Source organism: Callorhinchus milii, unplaced genomic scaffold (assembly GCF_018977255.1).
Source record: "Callorhinchus milii isolate IMCB2004 unplaced genomic scaffold, IMCB_Cmil_1.0 Scaffold21, whole genome shotgun sequence".
Classification (NCBI taxonomy): domain Eukaryota; kingdom Metazoa; phylum Chordata; class Chondrichthyes; order Chimaeriformes; family Callorhinchidae; genus Callorhinchus; species Callorhinchus milii.
Genome location: NW_024704762.1, coordinates 4,824,679 through 4,845,885, shown reverse-complemented (window position 1 = coordinate 4,845,885; position 21,207 = coordinate 4,824,679). Strand labels below are relative to the sequence as shown.

Below are 21,207 nucleotides of genomic sequence, written 5' to 3'. Positions count from 1 at the left end.
CACCCTATGCTTTTTAAATTTAATGATTTCTTAAATGCTGGAGCTAAGTGTTATGATCTGATGCATTTTCACTCCACAGATTCCATGACTGACCAGCTTTAGAAGTCAATCCTGGCTATTGTTTTTTTTGCCAAAATAATTCCGCTTCCCTCATTTGTGAACCTGTTAAATTAGTGAATTCTCATAGACCACCTTGGTAAAATATAAGTTGCTCCTACAATTAATGCTAATTTCTATAACCTTTTAGTATAAGATTCTCACTATTCTGTTTCCACTTGGTTTCTTTTTTTTACTTCCAAGTTTCTTTCTTGTGCAATCTCTCATTTAAGATGGCTATTATGAATCCTGTAGCTCAGTGGTTAGAGTGCTCGCCTCACAAGTGAGAGACCTGGGTTTGATTCCCGTCAGGGTAAAACCTTGGACAAGTTTCCTTACTCCACACGACTTATAATAATCCCTCAAGAAAAAAATAAATTGGTCACTCAATCCATGACTGTTTGTGGGACGCTGCTGTACGCAATTGGCTGCTGGATTTCGCCCACAAATATACAGTCAATTCACTTTACAGTCTATTCTGTGAAGCGCTTTGAGATGTCTGGAAGACATGAAAAGAGCAATGTCAAATGCAAGTATTATTATTAGACCAGGTTTGTTTCAGTTACTGTATGTTCAACTGTGACTATTCAGCCTCCTCGCACTCCACCATTCTAAATTAGTGAAGCCACTTGATACCAGCAAATCACTTACAAAGATGAATCCCCTTGTGTGTTTCTGTCCTTTTTATTTGGTGCGTTCTTCCATATTTATTGCAGCTTTCGAGCGGGACAAGAGTAACAGAGATATTACATTTTGTGGAATGACAAAAACCCAGAAATGCAAGAAAAATAATAATAACAATTCTTGCATTTGATATAGTGCCTTATCAAGTCTCCAAGACATCTCAAAGTGCTTCCCAAAATATACTGTAAAGAGTATTTTGTGGGTGAAATGTTATAATATTTGGAGAAAGTGAAGCTAATTCTGGAGGGCTCTTCCAGTAAAGATACCAACGTCTTGCATTTTTATCCAGCACCTTTCATGCAGGGTAAAGTGTTGAACACTTTGTAGAAATTGTAATGGTTGGGGATAAAGGCTGAGACTGATAGGTTTTTAAAATATAGAGGGATTAGGGGATACGGGGGTAGGGCAGGTAATTAGAGTTAGGTCAGAAGATCAGCCATGATCTTATCGAATGGCGGGGCAGGCTCGAGGGGCCGAATGGCCTAGTCCTGCTCCTAATTCTTACGTTCTTATGAGAAGAGAGATGACTGACTGGTCTGAAAAACTTGAGCAGAAAATGTTTTAAATTCCATTTATTGTAACTGAGTTACACCACCCAGATATAATGAAACCAGTGCGATAATCGGCACAATCCAGATTTAAGACTGGAAGCGACATCGTAGCTCAGTTGGCAAAGGTCCTTCCCAGTGTAAAATTATGCCTTGTGGTTAGTCAGTAGGTTGTTTCCAACAAGAGATTGTGTATGTCATCAACCCACAACCAATTGAATTCCTACTTGTATGGTGCAAATATTGTACTTCCAAATCAAATGAATTACTGACGGGTAAGATTGGGATAGTGAGAATTGATCTACTGTATTTTAGTCTGCGCTGCACATTTAAATTAGAAACATTGGGGTACATTCAGCATTATTTTTCATTTTATGTTATGATTCCTTCTCCCAGCCTGAAGGGCACAGAGTAACGTCTCAGCCAGTGACAATGGTGTTCCATGCTCCTGCACTAGATGGTGCACAAGAACTGTCCAGGAGAGTCATCAGTATATTTTTCAAACATTCTGTGGAGACGGATGTCTGATCACCTTCTTAATTATTCTATGATAATAATAATAATAATAATCCTTGCATTTGATACAGTGCCTTATCATGTAGGTGAGACATCTCAAAGCGCTTCACAGAATATATTGTAAAGTGGATTTATATTTTGTGGGCGAATCGTGGCAGTCAATTGCACACGGCAGTGGCCCACGACAGTTGTGGATTGAGTGATTTTTTTTTGAGATTCTTAACCCCGGAAAGCGATCCGCCAATCAACTTACAACCAGGTTCCTACTTAATGCTAGGTAAACACAGGAGTGTGGAATAAGAAACTTACTTAACGTTTTGCCCTGAATCAAACCTGGTTGCCTGTCTTGCGAGGCAAGCGTGCTAATCAATATGCTACAGGACTCTATCTCGAGCCGTTCAAGTAGAAAAAGCTCCTATGGCCCATTTGATTTTTGTCTTGTTCTTCCCTATTATCTGTCCATTGCAACATCAATCTTTCTCCTTAATTATTTTTAATTTTGATTGAATATGATTATTTTGGAAAATGCTTAAATTCCACTTATTGTGACAGAGTAATGCTACCTAAATATAATAATCCTTGCATTTGATATAGCGCCTTATTATGTTGAGACGTCTCAAAGTGCTTCACAGGATATACTGCAAAGTGGAGTGATTGTATGTTGTGGGAGAACACGGCAGCATATTTGCACAAGGCAATGTCCCACAAGCGTCACGGAGTGAGTGACCAATTTTACCTGGATGAGTTGTTGGCTGGGATACTGGGAGAAACTCCCTTCTCTTTTCAAAGAGAATGAAGCAAACTCTGGAAGATCATGACCCAAGAGCAAATTTTAATGAGATTAGGCTATTCTTTAAACAGAAGATAATTTCTGCCACTGCTTAATATGATTTAAAGATCCCAAATTATATTTGCAAGACCTTGTGACTTCATCCCTTTGACAGGTTTCTTAAATGCATTCAGAGACATGAGGCATGAATGAAAATGTTCACTAGAACAGTAATTCTTTTTAATGAGTTTGGTGTTGGCAAGGTCTGGTTAATGAGTTCAGTTGGGTAGGAGTGATAACTGCATCTTTATTGTTAATGATGAGTATGGAGAGTGCTCTGTCCACAAGGTTCTTAATGAGCGAAATGAAGAAGCCAAAAACTACATAAATGTTAGTAAATGTTAGTATGAAAAGAGAGATTCAAGAAATTCAAGATTCTTGTCACTTTCAAGGCCCTCCATGGCCTTCCCCCTCCTACCTCTCTGACCTGCTGATTCCCTACCAACCTGCCCGCTCCCTCCGTTCAGTGGGCTCTGACCTGCTCCGTGTCTCCCGCCCGACCCACCCTACCATCGGTGGCCGGTCTTTCAGCCTTTCTGCCCCCACAGACCCTTCGCCTCGCTTCCTCCCTTGCCTCCTTCAAGGCCAGTCTCAAGAGCCTCCTCTTCGATCATGCCTTCGGTCGCCCTCCCACCTCTGTGCCTTCCCTCACCCCTACCCCACCCCTTCTCCATGCTCGGGTCCTGATCCCTGACTGTCCAGTGCCTTGGGACGTCCTCCCGACGTGAAAGGCGCTCCATAAATGTAAATTTGTTGTTGTTCACATTGACAGGATGTCTCAACAACAACAAATTACATTTGTATAACGCCTTTCACATCGGGAAGATGTCCCAAGGTGCAGAATTTTACCATAAAGTATAACAACTAAGTATTTTGTAGGCAGTGTCCGCATCTTAAGTGAGCAGGCACTGGGTGTATAAATAATAGATTGAAACGAATATAAAATATTAACGAGGTGGTTTTGCTTATGAATTAGGCTATCGCTCATCTGAATGTTAATACGTTGGTTATATGAATATTGGTGTCAGCCTGACCAATTTTATTTGGGAATTGTTGGCCAGGACACTGGGAGAAACTCCTTTTGGTTTACGAACCCTGCCAAAGGATCTTGAACGTCCACCTGAACAGGCAGACAGGACCTTGGTTTAATGTCTCATCCGAAGATGACAAGCTGACATGAGCCATAAGAAAGTTTATTCATATGACTATAGCTCATTAATAATGAGTGATATATATGTATACATAATCCTTGCATTTGATATCACTTCGTTGAGATGTCTCAAAGCGCTTTCACAGGTATATCGTAAAGTGAATTGACCGTATTTTGTGGGGGATTATTTGAATGTATATAAATATTAATGAGCTGTCTTATGGTCACAGATTCTGAGTAGTGTTTATGTGAATGGAATGGTTGTGGTGATATGAACATTGGCTGAGGAACCCTGTAGCTTAGTGGTTAGGGCAATCGCCTCGCAAGCGAAGGGTCCTGGGTTTTATTCCCGGACGGGGCGAAACGTTAGGCAAGTTTCCTTACTGCACACGCCTGTGTTTACTTCGCAGTTAGTAGGAACCCCGGCTGTCAATTCCTTCAAAAAAATAATAATAATAATTTGGGTCACTTCAATTCACGGCTGTTTGTGGGGTCGCTGCCGTGCGCAATTGGCTGCCGCGTTTGACCCACAGAATATATACAGTCAATTCACACGACCGCGTACCCTGTGAAGCGCTTTGAGACGCCTCGAAGACGTGATGAGTCGCTGTATCAAATGCAAGGATTGTTATTGTATTGGGCTGGCTGTGACGACGTGAGTACTAACGAGGCGGGACGACGTGAGTACTAACGAGGCGGGACGACGTGAGTGCTAAGGAGGCGCGACGACGTGAGTACTAACGAGGCGCGACGACGTGAGTACTAACGAGGCGCGACGACGTGAGTACTAACGAGGCGCGACGACGTGAGTACTAACGAGGCGCGACGACGTGAGTACTAAGGAGGCGCGACGACGTGAGTACTGACCGGGCGGGATGACGTATTAATGAAGCGTGACGTCGTGAATATTAACGAGGCGTGACGTCGTGAATATTGACGAGGCGTGACGTCGTGAATAACGAGGCGTGACGACGTGAATATTAATGAGGCGTGACGCCGTGAATATTGACGAGCTGGCTGGGCGGTGACGAGGCGCCGGCGCCTGCGCCTGCGCGGTGGCGCCGCCAGACACAAGATGGCGGAGCGGCGGCCGTCGCTGGTGCGGGACGGGGCGCGGGTGGGCATCCTCTGCCTGTGCTGGTACACGGTCAGCTCCGGCGGCAACGTGGTCAACAAGGTCATCCTCAACAGCTTCCCCTACCCCGTCACCGTGTCGCTCTTCCACATCCTGTCCATCTGCACCTTCATGCCGCCGCTGACCCGCGCCTGGAACATCCCCTCGGCCGGAGAGCTGCCGCCTCAGTACTTTCTCCGCGTCATCCTCCCGCTCGCCTTCGGCAAGTACTTCGCCTCCGTGTCGGCCCACGTCAGCATCTGGAAAGTGCCCGTGTCCTATGCCCACACAGGTAGGTCCGGGAGGGGGAGAGGGAGGGAGGGAGGGGAGAGAAACAGGGGGAGAGAGAGAGAAGGGGGGGGGTAGAGAGGGAGGGGGGGAGGTAGAGAGAGGGGGGGTAGAGAGAGAGAGGGGGGGGAGAGGGAGGGGGAGAGGTAGAGAGAGAGAGGGGGGTAGAGAGAGAGGGGGGGTAGAGAGAGAGGGGGGGGGGGTAGAGAGAGGGGGGGGGGGGGTAGAGAGAGGGGAGGTGGGAGGGAGAGACAGAGGGGGGTAGAGAGAGAGGGGGGTGGGGAGAGACAGAGGGGGGGGGGGGGGGGAAGGCCTGACTGTTTGTGCCCCTTCTCTGTGTCGTTCACTGTGTGTCTACGTGTCGCTCTATCTCACTGTGTGTGTGTGAGAGAGAGAGAGAGAGACTACAACAATAACAGCAACAATACATCGCATTGATATAATATTAACATAAATAATGATAATCTTTCTGTGTCGCTACAAGAATAGCCACACATTGCATTGATATAACAGTGATAATCTTTCTGTCTTCGCTACGACAAGAACAACAACTTGCATTTATATTATAATAATAATAATCCTTGCGTTTGATATAGCGCCTTATTGTGTGTTCGAGACGCCTCAAAGCGCTTCACAGAATTGACTGTATGTTTATATAGCGTCTCTTATATAGCACTACAAGAACAACAAATTGCATTGATATTCTAATAATATTTTTTTTCTGTGTGTGTTCACTACAACACGAACAAATTATAATAACGATAATAATAATAATTGCATTGATATAGTAATAACTAATCCTGTGTGTCGCTACAAGATTAACAACAAATTGCATCTATATCAAAAAGTCGTGGATGTCTATCGTTAAAAAAAACATTTTTTTAAGAACAATTAGACATTATAATGGTATCACAACTTTTTGGTCACCCTGTATTATTAATAACCCTTGCATTTGATATAGTGCTTTATCCCGTTGTGGAGACGTCTCAAAGCGCTTTCCACGGAATCTACTGTAAAGTGAATTGACTGTGTATTTTATATTTTGTGAGGAAAATGTTTATATAGCACCTTTCATGTGGGGAGAATGTCCCAAGGCGCTGTGTGTGTTGTGTGCAAGACACTGGGTTGTGGGTGTCGGTGTCACTGGGTTGTGGCTGTCACTGGAATGTGGGGGTGTCACTCCGTGCGCTGCTCTGGCTGCGTCATTCTCTATGTGACGATTGGTCTTGGTCCGCGCAACTGGGATGTTAATAGTCTCGCAATTAAAATGTGTCCATAGATGTGTCCTCGAGGTTGTTAATGCTGTGAACACACAATACAAATATTTTAGTAGCCTGGGATCTATGAATGACTTTTGTGGCCTCGCCTGCTTTGAGAATGTAGTATTTCAGCCTTGGGGTCTCTTGCCATTGTAACTGGAGGTTTGGTTCTGGATACCTGAAGGTGTAATCTAATTGCTGAATCAATTTTGGAATGTGTTGCAATCTCCTAGACGTGGCATTTTGGATTTTAGAAGGGCCATTCGCAGACTGTTGTATGAGAGGCTGTTCTACAGGGTTGAAAAAGGACAAATGGGGAACTTGTGAAATGAACCCAGAACTGAGTAAAACAAAGGATGTTTTCTTGTAAAGTAAATCCAGAACTGAGTAAAACAAAGGATGTTTTCATGGAGGATTGGAAGGAGGTGATTTGCAGGATTCTCCAGTTGCAAAGACATGAATGAGTTGGAAGTGAGACAGAAACCAAGTTATCCGAGCTTGCTCACTGTTCGAAGTGTGATGTGGGGTGTAAATCAACAGAATACAAAGGAGATTTGGACTTGCACATGACACCGTTGATTTAACATGGTGTGAACCATGGGAATATCCGTTGACGAATGGGATGGTTACAGGACATGAGCCAGGAGAAGGATCTGGGCTACTGTTTAGTTACTCATTGTATATAAACCAACAACGAGGAAAGCAAACAAAATGTCACAGTACGGTGCAAGAGGAAGTACAAGCCACAGGATATAATGCAAAATACTGGTGCAGACTCATCAAGTGTCTTGTATGTGGTTCACCACAGTAGAGATAGTGACATTGGAGAGGGTATAAATGAAGGGCAACCAATTAATAATGTGGGTTTAATGTGCTGAACTTTGAGGAGAAACTGTGGAAAGTGGAAATGTTTATTTGTGACGATTAAGGGTAATCCTGTTAAACTTTTCCAGATCCAGATAATCTGGCGGCCTGTAATGCGTTACGTATAGCTGCGTGGCTACTCTGCCGACATCACTGCTCAACCACTAAGCTACAACTCCCAGAAGCAAAATGAGATTATCTTGATAGCTCTGCGACAACCAAATATCTGTTGAGGCGGTCTCCAGTCCTGGCTTTGCCTCTCGCTCTCAGCAGTGACTGTGTCGTGCTTCATGTACGTTTGCTCGTGGGGTCCCGCGAAATTGAACCTGAGGTGAAATAAAGTTAGTGGTGGCTCAGAAATTGCACGAGCGCCACGTCAAATAAAAATCCTCTTTCAGGGAAGGATGTGACCAGGGTCCCCTTGTGTTGGACTGGCTTTGAGGAGAATTGACTGGGAAACTAAACTATGTCACAGTAATCTAGGGATCAACAAAGTACAGATTTATTCTTAAATCCACAAGCAACAGCCCTTAATGGGTAAAATAGGCCAAGTATATGAAATTTACTGTCTGTGTCTTTCCTGACCAAAGAGTGCTTAATGCTGACACTGAGATAATAATAATAATCCTTGCATTTGATACAGCACCGTATCATATCTTCGAGATGTCTCAAAGTGCTTCACAGAATATACTGTAAAGTGAATTGACTGTATGTTTCGTGGGCAATACGTGATACGGAAAGAGTTGAAAAATTGTGCCCTGCCATCCCATTCCAACGAGAAACAAAATCTACCGAGCACAAGAATTTAATCTGACATGTGGTTTCAGTGGAGCGAACGTCATCATTGGCACTCCTTTTGCATTGTTCACTTAACAATGTCTTTGCTTTTGTTTGGTCTTCCTGTGGCCTTTACAAATCCTTTTGCTTATAGGGCAAGTGCTAACACTTCGACAAAGGGAGTCCCATTGATTTCTTGTTAAGTGACAACTGAAAACTCTTGACGTATCTGAAGAATGTCTTCAGAGAGGATTTGCTTGCTTATCAGGATGGGTTTGCTTTAGAAGTATTTCGTTGTGTCCTCTAACAGTAAACCCACACTAATAAATCAATGGTTTATGATGACTGACTCTCTTTCCATCTCTGGTGATGGAGGGAGTGCGAGCTATCAGAGATCCTCATACTCCTGCCTGCTGAGGGCTCATTGCTGCCCACACTCCTCTCTGAGCTCCAGTACGGACCATACAGTAACTCGCATTCACAAAGTGAGGAGACACAAATATACAGTCAATTCACTTTACAGTGTGTTCTGTGAAGCGCTTTGGGACGTCCTCCCGACGTGAAAAGCGCTTTATCAAATGTAAGGATTATTATTATTATATTCAATCAACTCCTTTTCATCAGTAAAATATGATATTTGGTACAGTTGTAAGTTTAACCACTTCACATACAGAGCAGTTAATTTTTGAAAAGGGACTGCCCAGAGTAGCGCAGTGATAGATGCATTAAATTTGAGAGAATAGGATAGCCGTTTCAATAAGTAGAAATCAGTTGAAGGTTTGAGAGAGTAATGTGACTTTTATTTTTACGTTGGATAGACCGACGGACAGTAGTGTGTTTTGTTCTTGACGTTTGCTGTGTTTCTTTGCTTGATATTGCCGGACTGCAGCTGGAATTTCTGTGTAATTTTATGAAGTGTATTTTAAGCACTGGTCCTATTTGTAGAAGAACCAACTGGTCCAGATGCTAACTTGAGAACCTAAAACTGAAAGCAGAGCAGGGGAAACAATAATAATCTTTGAACTTAATACAGTGCCTTATGTCAAAATGTCTTGCAGGAATTTACTGTGGACACTGTATAGTGTCGTGACTGTGTAGTTACCAGAATTTCCTTCATTCTCACTGCCGCCCAGAAGAACCCTTCAGCTCGGAGGTTCAAGAGGAACGAATTTCATTCTCTCCCCTCTTTATCGACCTGTTTGCGTTGGAACTTTACAGCGTCGGCTGTTAAACCAACTTAACTACCCAGGAAGCGCAGTGTTCAGAGTTCAATCAGTGTTCCTTTCTAACTACGTGTGCTCATGCTATCATTACCGCCCCAACTGGCGCAAGTCCAGGCTGACTTTTGATTGGCTTCCAATGGAACCCGCGGCTTTAGCTGACAGTGAATTGGTTTGAACATGAAACGGTTTGGGTTGAACGTTTGAATTATCTCCAGCTGTTTAATATGATAGCTGGCGCTTAGGAGCTGACTGACTTAGGAGCTGACAGGTCATTCAGAACTCTGCAGCTCGTGTACTGTCCCGCACCAGGCTTCGCGACCACATCACTCCCACCCTCGCTCGCCTCCACTGGCTCCCCATCCCCCAGAGGATTGATTTCAAGATCCTCATCCTCACCTACAAGGCCATTCACGGCCTCGCTCCCTCCTACCTCTCCAACCTACTATCCCCCTACCTACCTGCCCGTACCCTCCGATCCTCTGGCTCCGGTCTGCTCCACGTCCCCCGCCCCAACCGCCCTACCATCGGTGGTCGGGCCTTCAGCCTCTCAGCCCCGAGGCTCTGGAACTCCATCCCCCAGTGCCTTCGCCGCTTCCTCCCTTTCCTCCTTCAAGGCCGGTCTCAAAACTTTCTCTTTGACTGTGCCTTCAGCTCCCCTCTCGACTCTCTTCCCCCTCCTCGCTCCCTCCCTTCCCTCCCCTCACCCTGACCATTTCCCCGCTCCTCGCTCCCTCTCTTCCCTCCCCTCACCCTGACCATTTCCCCCCTCCTCGCTCCCTCCCTTCCCTCCCCTCACCCTGACCATTTCCCCCCTGCTCGGGTCATGACCCAACTGTGCAGCGCCTTGGGACGTCCTCCTGACGTGAAAGGCGCTTTATAAATGGAATCTTGTTGTTGTTGACTGACCTGCAAGCTTGTCTCTGCGTTTCGAGCACCTGCTCAAGTTGGGCCACGTTGAAGGTGGGAGGTGTGGAAGTGCAAATGAGTGTAAATTGGCAATCATCTGGCACCAGCTGTGCTCTCCCACGTTCAAACCACACCACAATAAAGGAGATAGGCCCAGCCCTCCTTATCACTCTTCATTTTTATTGACGTTAGACATTATTGCTTGGCTCCTGAAGCCAGATACAATATTCCCCTTCTTCCCCATCCCTTCCTGTGTTTGACTTGGTGGGCACTTCCCTACAAGTATCCTGATTTTCTGGGGGGTAATAATTCGTTCAAAATAAATTTTAAAAAATAAAGATGATGTTGTCACTTAGTACGCCACTGTTTGTGGGACACTGCTGTGCGCAATTGGCTGCCATGCTTCGCCCACAAAATACAGTCAATTCACTTTACGGTATATTCTGTGAAGCGCTTTGAGACGTCTCGAAGACGTGATAAGGCGCTATATCTAATGCAAGGATTACTATTAATATCCTGATAATAATTAATTGTTGCATTTGCTACAGCACCAGTTCAGGTTCTTGAAATGTCTCCATTTGCAGACAGCAAACTCCCAATAAACAGACATCAAATGGCCATTTTTTTTCTGGGCGATTGTTGGCCAGTACGCCCGGAGAAACTCTGTTCTCTTTTCAAATAGGGACATGGATAATTAACATTGGTTAAATATTCCAAGAGATGCAGTGCTTGGGTCCGAGGCAGCAAATAGCGCCTTGTTGCGTTTTTGGGACATCTCAAAGTGCTTCACACAATATACTGTAAAGTGTAGTGACTGTATTTTGTGGGTGAAAGAGAATTAATTTTTTTTAAAAAAAAACGTCTAGAGCTATGATCAGTGCTGCGATGGTGTAACCCCTCCATGATCACAACCATCGTGGTTGGGTTGCACAGTAATAATCAGATTTGTCCATGTGATCCCCTTGAAGACCTGTGACTATAGCTCAGTCTGAAGCTGGTCTTTGATAAAGATGAGCTGTGTTGCACAGCGACCATCGCCTTTTGTCCTTGCGGCCTTTTGAATTCTTCCCGGGTGGAAACGAAGCCAAGAAAAGAAAAAAGTCTGATTGATTTCAGAACCATTTCTGTTGAGTTGTACTTCTCACATACTCTCTCTATGTAACTGTGGGGATTGAAAGTATGTTTAAGAAAAAAAGCAATAATCGCAAAATTCGAAATTTAGAGACCGAGTGAGTTAAAAGAGTCAGCCTTGCATTTGCGTTGGTGACAGAATCACGGAGAATTACAAATCTGCTAAAACAAATTGACTTACAAGCAGAACCTGGTTATATTTGAGAAGGGCCTCGGGTTATGTTTGAGGAGGGGATGGGGTGTGTTACTCCCCAAGTCTTGGCTCTCACCAATAGGCACCTAATAGCGCAATTCAGTAAGTGGGATGCATCCCCCCCAGAGGGAGAGAGTGCACGTTTCTCATTCCAGGTGCAGGGAAATTACCACGTATATGTGGTGTGCATATTTTGAACTCTGACTAGAAATTCTTAAGAACTGTGATGGGTTTCCACGTGCGTCTGGTACCTGGCTGACCCAAACAAGTGCCGTCTACGGTATTCTACAGCAAAACGTTTTCACACAAGCGTGCTGGGAGTGTGGAATTCTCTGCCGCAGTCCGTTGTTGGGGGAAGCAGCCATGTGAACACTTAGAAAAAGACTGGACGTGTGGTTAAGAGGGATTAAAGTTGAAGGGTGTGGGGGAGGAAGCCAGGATATGGAACTAGGGATATGATCTAGGATAGGCACTCATGTGGGCTATAGATAAACACCAGTCAGATCGATGGGCCAATGGCCTGTTTCTGAGCTGTACCTTCTATCAACCTATTTTGCACCGAGTCTGTAAATCCGCTCACTGCCTTCTCTCAGACTTAACTGTATTGGTTCAATCCCTGGTGCATATACCTACTAAACACTGGCACAGCATTGATGTGTTTGAAACGCTGATCTTTGTGAACTTTCGTACCTCAATTTTAACTCTAGCACCATGCGTACAGCGAGAGAACAAGAGTTGGATTTATTTTACATCCTCGAGCCAGCTCGATGGGCTGCTGCTCTCGGGACCTACTGGAGTCCTTGACAAGAGCCCTATTTTTATTCCCTGGCTTCCAGCTGAGCTATAGATGAAGCTGGAGTCTTGTTGCCTTTAGTTTGCACAGAGCTGCCACTGTTCTCTCTTTGAATCTTCTTCCTGTTCCCAGACAACGAACCGTAAACCCAGACACAGCCCAGCATTCATTGATTGAGAGGTGTGCAGCTCCACTCACCTACGTCTCATGAATATCACTGAAGCAGGTATTTGTGGCAACTCGAGTGAATATAATTTTGTGTTTTTCAAAATTCCTTTAATTCTAACTCACTTGAGGTCACTTGAGGTTTATGCTCATAACCTCGGGCTACTGCTCTAAGCATGTCTAAATTAATAGAGGAGCGAAAAATCTTTTCTAGCCAGACTTTTGCCTCTTTAGAAGCAGAAATCTACAGTGCAGAAGGAGGCCATTTGACACATCAAGCCTGCACTAGCTCACAGAACAAGGATATTGCTTCAATCCCACCCCTCCACCACCTTATCCCTATTCCTTATCTTCCTTATTAACTGTTTATTGTAAATAGAATTGGATCCAAAATAAAAGATTGTCTTCCTCCCTGCCCCCCTTTTTTTTTGATGTGCGGGCACTATGAAACCTATTTTTTTGTATTATTTATGGATCATTCCTTTTGCCTTGGGATTCAGTGGTTCTTTAATTGACCTCTGTCAGTGGCAAAGGCAAAGGCAAGACAAATTAGGGTTAGAGATATAGTAGAGATCGAAAGTTATAGACAGACATGCATCCGTTTGGAGAAAAGTACAGTAAAAGAGGATGGAAAAAGTCAGAGAAGAAGAGTGAGTACTGTGCACAACTACAATGATAGTACGGTGAATTTTGATTATGAGTGGTGCCCAGTTATCTGCACTGTTTGCTGATCTGCACAGGGATCAATCCCAATTAGTGTGGATAATAGGCTTAGGTTCATTGATGAGCCATTGCACTGCCATACTGACCTCTCTGGGACCCTACTCGGTGTGAGGGACGCTATATAAATGCAAGTTGTTGTCGTTGACCTGCCTTCCCGGGTTAATGGGGTTAGGATAAGTAGCAGGGTTGTAATTTGCTTGATTTTAAATTGTTTCCTTTCCTCCCCAGTGAAGGCCACAATGCCAATATGGGTGGTGCTATTGTCACGCATAATCATGAAAGAAAAGCAAACCACAAAGGTGAGTATGGAATATTCTCTGACTATAGTCTCACTCGCTGACCATGGACTTAAGTTAAATGGAAAAATATAACCTATCCTCTGTAATCAGCACCTTTTTTGATTGAGTCATAATTTTTACGTCTTTCAGATGAGATGTTAAACCGAAGTCCCGTCTGTTTGTCTGTTCACGGCACTATTTGAAAAGAGAAGGGAGTTTCTCTCACCCGGTGTTCTGGCCGACAATCCCTCAAATGAAATTGGTCACTCCCTCCATGGCTGTATGCACAACTGCCTACAAACACACATTCAGACGTGATAATGGCTATACCAAATGCAAGGATTATTATTTAGGTCCCTCTGCCTTGTGATTCAGGTGTATGTTTAGGGGGTTCCTGCTGCTGTTTTAAAGAAATGTGGAGTTTGGCTGCTAACCTCATTGTTAATAGGCTGTTTACCAGCGCTTTTATATTCACTTCATTTCTGATCAATTTTATTTCATAAAATGCTTTGATTTTACTGAAAGGCACTGTATGTATTCTGGTAGATTTTTTAAAAACTCTCTGAACGGTTTACATTCCCTCCTTATCCAAATTCAAGTCAGTTGGATGCTCACCCCAACAGTTTGTAGGGCGTTGCTGGAGACATTTAGCAGCTGTGTTTGCTTACGTATAAATTCACTTCACTTCTCATCAATCTCGTTCTGTAAAGCTCTTTGAAATTTCTTTTGAGTACAAGCTTGAAATAGCCTCAAGTCTTTCAAGCTGGTTGGTGTTCAGTGGCTATTCTCTGTACTCAGTCACACACGATGAATTCTTATGGAATTTTGTTTAGCACCGACACACAGACTCAGGGTTTACTCAGCACCTAAATACACCAGGATTTCCATTCTGGGTGTATAAATTGGGAGTCCTGGCCAATATTCCTCGAGTTACATGGGTCATTCATCTCACGGTTGTTTGTGGGTCCTTATTCTTATTGTAGGCAAACACGGCAGACAGACACTTGCGCACAGCAGACAGGACCTCTGGTTGAAAGACGCCACCTCCGATAATGCAGCCCCGCCCCCCCAGGACTACACTGGAGTGTCAGCCTGGACTGTGAGCTCATGTCCATGTGTGGGGGTTTGAACGCACAACCTTCTGACCCAGAGGTGAGAGTGCTACCGATTGAGCCAAGCTGACACCCAAATGTGTGCCTCTTGAAATCTCGCTACTACTTTGAGCACGACCCATCAAAGTAACTGGAGACGACATTAAATGGTGTCTATAACCAGTGCTGTGGATCCCAGTGTTGAAAAGGCAATTTAAGATAAAGTAAGAATTGTTGTTGATTGTACTCACCTATAGGGACGTGCTATAGGTGGGGTGTGCTGCGCTGACTGCAATTTTTGTACCGTCTCGATGTCCCAATCGAAACCAAGGGAAATTGTCCACTCAAATCTGAGTGCAGGTTATTACTCTGTGGAAAACTGGGGAGGTTTAGGTCGCGATCTCTGATGGAGCCTTGACTTTTGAAATGGTTTCCTATCAGGTCTACATGTCACTGATTCCGATCATATCTGGAGTCTTCCTGGCCACCGTAACGGAACTCTCCTTCGACGTGTGGGGTCTTGTCAGCGCTCTGGCAGCCACGCTTTGCTTCTCCCTGCAGAACATCTTCTCCAAGAAGGTAACCCACTGATTTGCAATTCACAACCCAGCAATCTGCCCCGACCGTTTGAATATACATTAGCCCAGTCTTATCTCTGAGAATGTAATTGATGCTTAACCGGGTATTTAAAATTGCTGCTCGCATGGTGGACACGGGGGAGGGGGAGGAAGAAAGGCAGAGACCATCACTGGAACTTATGCCAAAGTCACTTTGGTACCAGAGATGGAGGCGAACTTTGCTTTATAAGAATGTGTCTGCGACCACATCACTCCCACCCTCGCTCGCCTCCACTGGCTCCCCATCCCCCAGAGGATCGAATTCAAGATCCTCATCCTCACCTACAAGGCCATCCATGGCCTCGCTCCCTCCTACCTCTCCGACCTACTATCCCCCTACTTACCTGCCTGTACCCTCCGTTCCTCTGGCTCCCGTCTGCTCCACATCCCTCGCCCCAACCGCCCTATCATCGGTGGCCGGGCTCTCAGCCTCGAGGCTCTGGAACTCCATCCCCCAGTGCCTTCGCCGCTTTCTCCCTTTCCTCCTTCAAGGCCGGTCTCAAGACCTTTCTCTTCAACCGTACCTTCAGCTCCCCTCTTGACTCTCTACCCCCTCCTCGCTCCCTCCCTTCCCTCACCCTGACCATTTCCCCCTTGCTCGGGTCCCGACCCAACTGTCCAGTGCCTTGGGACGTCCTCCCGACGTGAAAAGCGCTCTCTAAATGAAATCTTGTTGTTGCGCTGTGGCTGCTGCATGGTCTATTGGAGGGCCTCCATCAATCCCATTACATTCAGCATCACATCACTGGATGAGAGCAGCTGAGTGCAGATATCCATGTCAGTCAAAAGTGAACAAGAAAGTATGTTAATAATTAGCAACCGCAGCTATTAGCACACTGTTTGCATTCCTGTACGCCCAATAAAGATTGCTGCTCGGTGTTCACAATTATAGCAAGCACAATTATACCAATGGACAAATACCTCACCTACTATTGACGAGAACATATGTACCCTGCACAACGCTCCCTAATACAGCCCCCAATTACATACTGCTCCCTATTGCATCATGTACAGTTGCACATAGATACTTAATACAGCCTGCAGGTATTTGCTGTTCTCTAATAAGCCTATATTTACACCCAGCTCCCTTACACAGTGAATAATTACATACAGTCCTTTGATTTCAACGTTTGAGATTTGCTAGTTCCTTGTTCAGTGACTCGCTCGTGATCAAATATGAGTAAATGGAAGCAGTCAGTATGGAGCTCTGGGTGGGTGGTTGTAGCATTGCCACTTGGCAGTTTTCATGGTTCACTGGCTGCAGATTGCACTGTTTGGACTGGCCTTGTGTGCACACCTCACACACCACCCATACCACGCACATCACCGCCTTGTAAATCATGTCCCTATCACTATCACTTGAGTGTTTTTGGCTGAAGCAGCCAATCTTTCAGCTAAACTTGGTCAAATTCTGTATGGTTTTGAACAGGCACTATTAGACTCCGCTGGCTTGAAGTTCACAGTGCGTCAAAAAGGGTAAACTTTGTACGTTTGTCCTTCAGTGATCGGGGCTGTGTATACTAACCCAGTAAAGCTCTAACCGATGACTGTTGCGTAATGTATGTTCATTGATCTGTACCTACTCATCCTAGCAGACAGCGTCGCCCAGTATTTAATGCTTTACTTTGTGCTGGACCCGCAGGTGCTGAGAGACACCCGAATGCACCATCTCCGACTCCTCTACATCCTTGGTCGTTATGCTGTCATCTTCATGGTCCCAACCTGGGTCCTCGTCGATGTCTCTGCCTTTTTTGTGGACAGCTCCATAGTAAGTGGCCTCTTTTACAAGAAAAAGAATAGATATTGCCAAGTTGGGCAATTTACCAACCGGTTTCTATTTTAATGCGAAAGTTAACGTTCAACTCTTTTTTATTGATTAAAATAAACTCAGGGTAAGGGAGTGTACACCATCTTATATTCCTTTCCAAATACTCATGCAGTGCTGGAGCTTTACAATGTGCAAAGGGTAGTACTGGGGTTCTCTTCCCCTCTCTCCCCCACCCCACTACCCCCTCCACAATTCCTCTCTCTCTCTTCCTCCACCTTCTTCCCTTCCTTCTCTCTCATCCTCTCTTCCCCCACCCCCTTCTCTGTCACTCACTCCCCACTCATACTTTCTCACTCTTAACGATTTCTCTCGATTTCTTTATGCTAACTCTCGAATAACAGTCGTAGCAAAAGAACAATATGGCAGTGCCATTTGCAGGGGGAGCTTCCATGGGTTGAGGGAGTGGGGAGGAAGGAACAGTTTCCTAGAGAACTTTCAAGAAATATATAAGATGATAAATGAGATTTTTTTAAAAAACAGCAAACGTGGAACCATGCATTGTTATACCAGCACAATAGGAAATAATAATAATAATCTTTGCATTTGATATAGTGCCTTATCAGGTAATTGAGAAGTTTCAAAGCGCTTCACAAAATATATTGTAAAGTGGATTTATATTTTGTGTAACTGGGTGAAACGCGGCAGCCAGTTGTGCACAGCAGTCTCCCACATACAGTCGTAAATTGAATGACCATTTTATTGGTTACATTTTTTCTAAGGGATTATTATCCCCGGAAAGCGATCCGCCAATCGACTAACAACCAGGTTCCCACTTACTACTTGGTAAACCGAGATGTGTGGATTAAGGAAAGTTGTCTAAGGTTTCACCCTCCCCGTGAATCGAACCCAGGTCCTCTCACTTGCGAGGCGAGTTCTCTAACCAATATACTTTTTTTAAAAAAGAAGCAAACTTGGAATACACATTGTAATGCCAAAGCAACAGGAAAACATTCAGAGGGTAGGATAGTGTCAGGGACCCAACCTCTCAAATTACAATGTGTTTGGAGCGACTGACTGAGAATGGAGATGACTGTTGCTGTCCGACTTGCTCGGTGTCTCTGCAGACGGTGGGCTCGCACTGGTACTGGACCATCGTGCTGCTGCTCATCAGCGGCTTCTGCAACTTTGCCCAGAACATGGTGGCCTTCAGCATCCTCAACCTGATCAGCCCGCTCAGCTACTCCGTGGCCAACGCCACCAAGCGCATCATGGTCATCACCGTATCGCTGATCATGCTGCGAAACCCCGTCACCTCCACCAACGTCATCGGGATGCTGGCTGCCATCGTCGGGGTCTTTGCTTACAACAAGGTGAGTCTCCTGTATTTTTATACAACTCCGAGCTCTGTCCATGGAAGTCGTAATAACCTTTGCACCTGAGCAATAAAACATGACTGCGCACAGGGGGAAGAGCGGGATTTAATAGTAACAATAATAATAATAGTAATCCTTGCATTTGATACAGCGCCTTATCACTTCTTTGAGTGCCTCAAAATGCTTCGCAAAATATACTGTAAAGTGAATTGAATTTATATTTTGTGGGCGAAACTCCACAGTAAACAGATTCATTAAAAAGGGGAGCGTTAAACATGCCCCTAACCTTTGCCAAACTCGGACGTTCATCGCTTCAAATGCTGGTCGTTACGATCAACCTTTATCGGCATTATTCTTTACGTGCCGCGTTGTAAATTAGCTGGTTTCCCTTTTTCCACCTCAGGCCAAGTATGACGCTAACCAAGAAGCCAAGAGGAAATTGCTCCCAGTCTCGTCAGAGGACCTGGTGTCACTTGACCAGCACAAGGAACTGTTGTTGGATCAGAAGGTGCAGTTGAACGGGACGGGTGTGTACGGGCAGCACGTTGAGTACCAGTACGGCAGGAGTGGGCTCTTGGTAGAGCAGCTGCAATACAGCCGGCCGACCAGCGGAACCACATACGTCTCTAACCGATTTGACGTCTAGCACCCTCTCCCTCCAAGTGTTGGACTATATCTGTAACTTATTACTGAGCACTGTTGAGAGCTTCCCGGTCGGTGGCTGACGGATTTTAGTAAGAGATGTTGGTCCAAGGCTGGGCAATTTATTTTATTTTTATTTTCTGCTGCCCACCGAAATGCTACAACTTGGACTCAATGGAGATGCATTTGTACGTCCCTTCTTTCTGTGTGTGTGTGTGCGTGTGTGTATGTACACGTTTGTGTTTTTCTGTGTAAAATGCATCTTTTCCAAAAATCCCAGTTCCCCACTTAAGGATATTTAGAGAGTTTCGTGAGGTGGGGGACGCAGTGGGATAATGAGGCAATAGCTTTGTCGGGTGGGGACACAGTGTGGAGGCAATGAAGAGGTCAGGATTGGCATACAAGCTTTTAGCCAATATTACCCTTCATCCCCACCTCCTTCCTTGTGTCCAGCTTGTGGTGGTTATCTCAATGTAAAGGATCCATACACTACACGAGCAAAGTAAACAGCGGTGTTTGGAAGGGAATGTGCCATATCTTCATCGCAGCGGTGCAATTTCTTAAATTTTTAGTGTTTTACTTGTTTATATATTTTTTTAAAAGTAGATCTATTATTTGATCAGTGGTTTAATGAATTGAGAACTATCGAGGTTAGCCCGGCTGACGTCTTACAAAACCACCTCCCCTCGCTGCCGTTCACTTTAGAATCGATGTGATTCCGATTAAATACAGATGTAAATAACCTGGTTTAGGAGCCACAGGAACACCCTGCTTTATACAGACTCCAGTCGGCAACTTGGGAGGGTTGAGCGAGCCACCGGTTACGAGCCCCGTTAGTAATATATAGAACTGGAAATGATGATTGTAATAGAAAATGTTAGTTGCGTAGCAGTGGGATTCAAGAGCCTTGGTTGGTAGGACGTCACATAAGACATCTATCTTTCCTCTGTCCTCTTATCACTCTTTCTCTCACTCACACACACACACACACACACATTCTCTTGCACACTCACTCATCAGTGAATGGGTTGGCCTCTAGTCTCGCATGCAAACACTCAACATCGTCATATAATCTTGCATTTGATGCCAGGAGAAAGTCTATTCTTGTGTTCCCATAAAGGCTTCTGGCTCTTTGGCACAGTTAGTGTCTGTCTGATGATCTTACTGTGGAGCTATCTGGTCTGAGATGTGGAGGGAATAACATGAAACACTTCACATGGTGAGCTACTGACTTAGGAGCATTCTGCCTCTGTGCCTATAGATAACCAGGAACACAGGTTAAATCTGCAATGCTCCCAACATTGAGGTCTGAACGCACTCACTCGCTGTGTGTTCAGTGCAGATGAAGTTACAAAGATAGTTTAACTCACAGTGATTAACAAACGACCACTGGGACCAATGCAACAACTGAAGAGTTTATATACTAAACTCACATAATCCTATTACGTTACAGAAGGAGACAGATATACACTTTCATTTCCGTATGTGTATCACTCCTCGGTTCTGTGTGTTATCTGTTTAGAGATCCGCAGGTTAGAGGCTGCTTAGAACCAGCTATGTTGTGTAGATTCTAGAGCCCCCAAATTTCCCACAACCTTAGACTTAGGACGATCTTGAAGTTTAAGGTCTTAAGACGAGCATCTTCGGGTCTCTGGTCAGTTCCACTTCTTGATTTGACTGAGGTAAACTTCAGTGTCACTTGGCCAGTTGTGTATCATCTGTCTTTCCGCAGGCTGCTTCTGACCCAAATAATGGAGGCACAAGAAGTTTGATACATTTGTGACGATGGTTAACTTCCCCGCGTTTGTTATCACTCCATAAACCCCACTGGAATTATCCCCTCCTCTCGCTTCAGTTAGTAGCTCCACCGTAGCAGATGGGAATGTAGCAGATGGTTGTCAAGAAAGGGATTTGTCTTTTATAATCCTGAACTTTCTTTCACATCTCAAACGATCATCAAAGCACCTTGTGGTCTACCTACAATGGGAGATGTCAAATTATTGTGCTGATAAAGTGTGAAGTATTGACAGATTGAACTGGTGAGATGTAGAGACCAGACTTTATTCTTTACCTCACACTCCCAATAAGCTGCCGGACGAACACCTTTCTTCCTCTCATGAATGCTTCAATACTCTCCAGCGTTGCAGCAGCAATTATCAAGCCATCTGTGTAGCATTGC

At 44.8% G+C, this 21,207-nt stretch overlaps 1 protein-coding gene across 1 annotated transcript; it reads left to right on the top strand.

Annotated features, from left to right (window-relative positions):
• The first annotated feature begins 4,892 nt into the window (after positions 1-4,892).
• Positions 4,893-20,168, top strand: slc35e1 (solute carrier family 35 member E1). The gene is made up of 6 exons (XM_007901039.2): positions 4,893-5,229; positions 13,488-13,558; positions 15,070-15,207; positions 16,888-17,013; positions 18,138-18,383; positions 18,790-20,168. The coding sequence occupies exons 1-6, from the start codon at positions 4,899-4,901 to the stop codon at positions 19,030-19,032; spliced, it is 1,155 nt and encodes a 384-aa protein (XP_007899230.1). The 5' UTR covers positions 4,893-4,898; the 3' UTR covers positions 19,033-20,168.
• The last annotated feature ends 1,039 nt before the right edge of the window (positions 20,169-21,207 follow it).

Bases quoted from the DNA above. Each gene is read 5' to 3' on its own strand.
- slc35e1 (XM_007901039.2), top strand. From the start codon at position 4,899: ATGGCGGAGCGGCGGCCGTCGCTGGTGCGGGACGGGGCGCGGGTGGGC. The intron at 5,230-13,487 runs GTAGGTCCGGGA...TTTCCTCCCCAG, and splicing joins CGTGTCCTATGCCCACACAG to TGAAGGCCACAATGCCAATA. The intron at 13,559-15,069 runs GTGAGTATGGAA...GTTTCCTATCAG, and splicing joins AAGAAAAGCAAACCACAAAG to GTCTACATGTCACTGATTCC.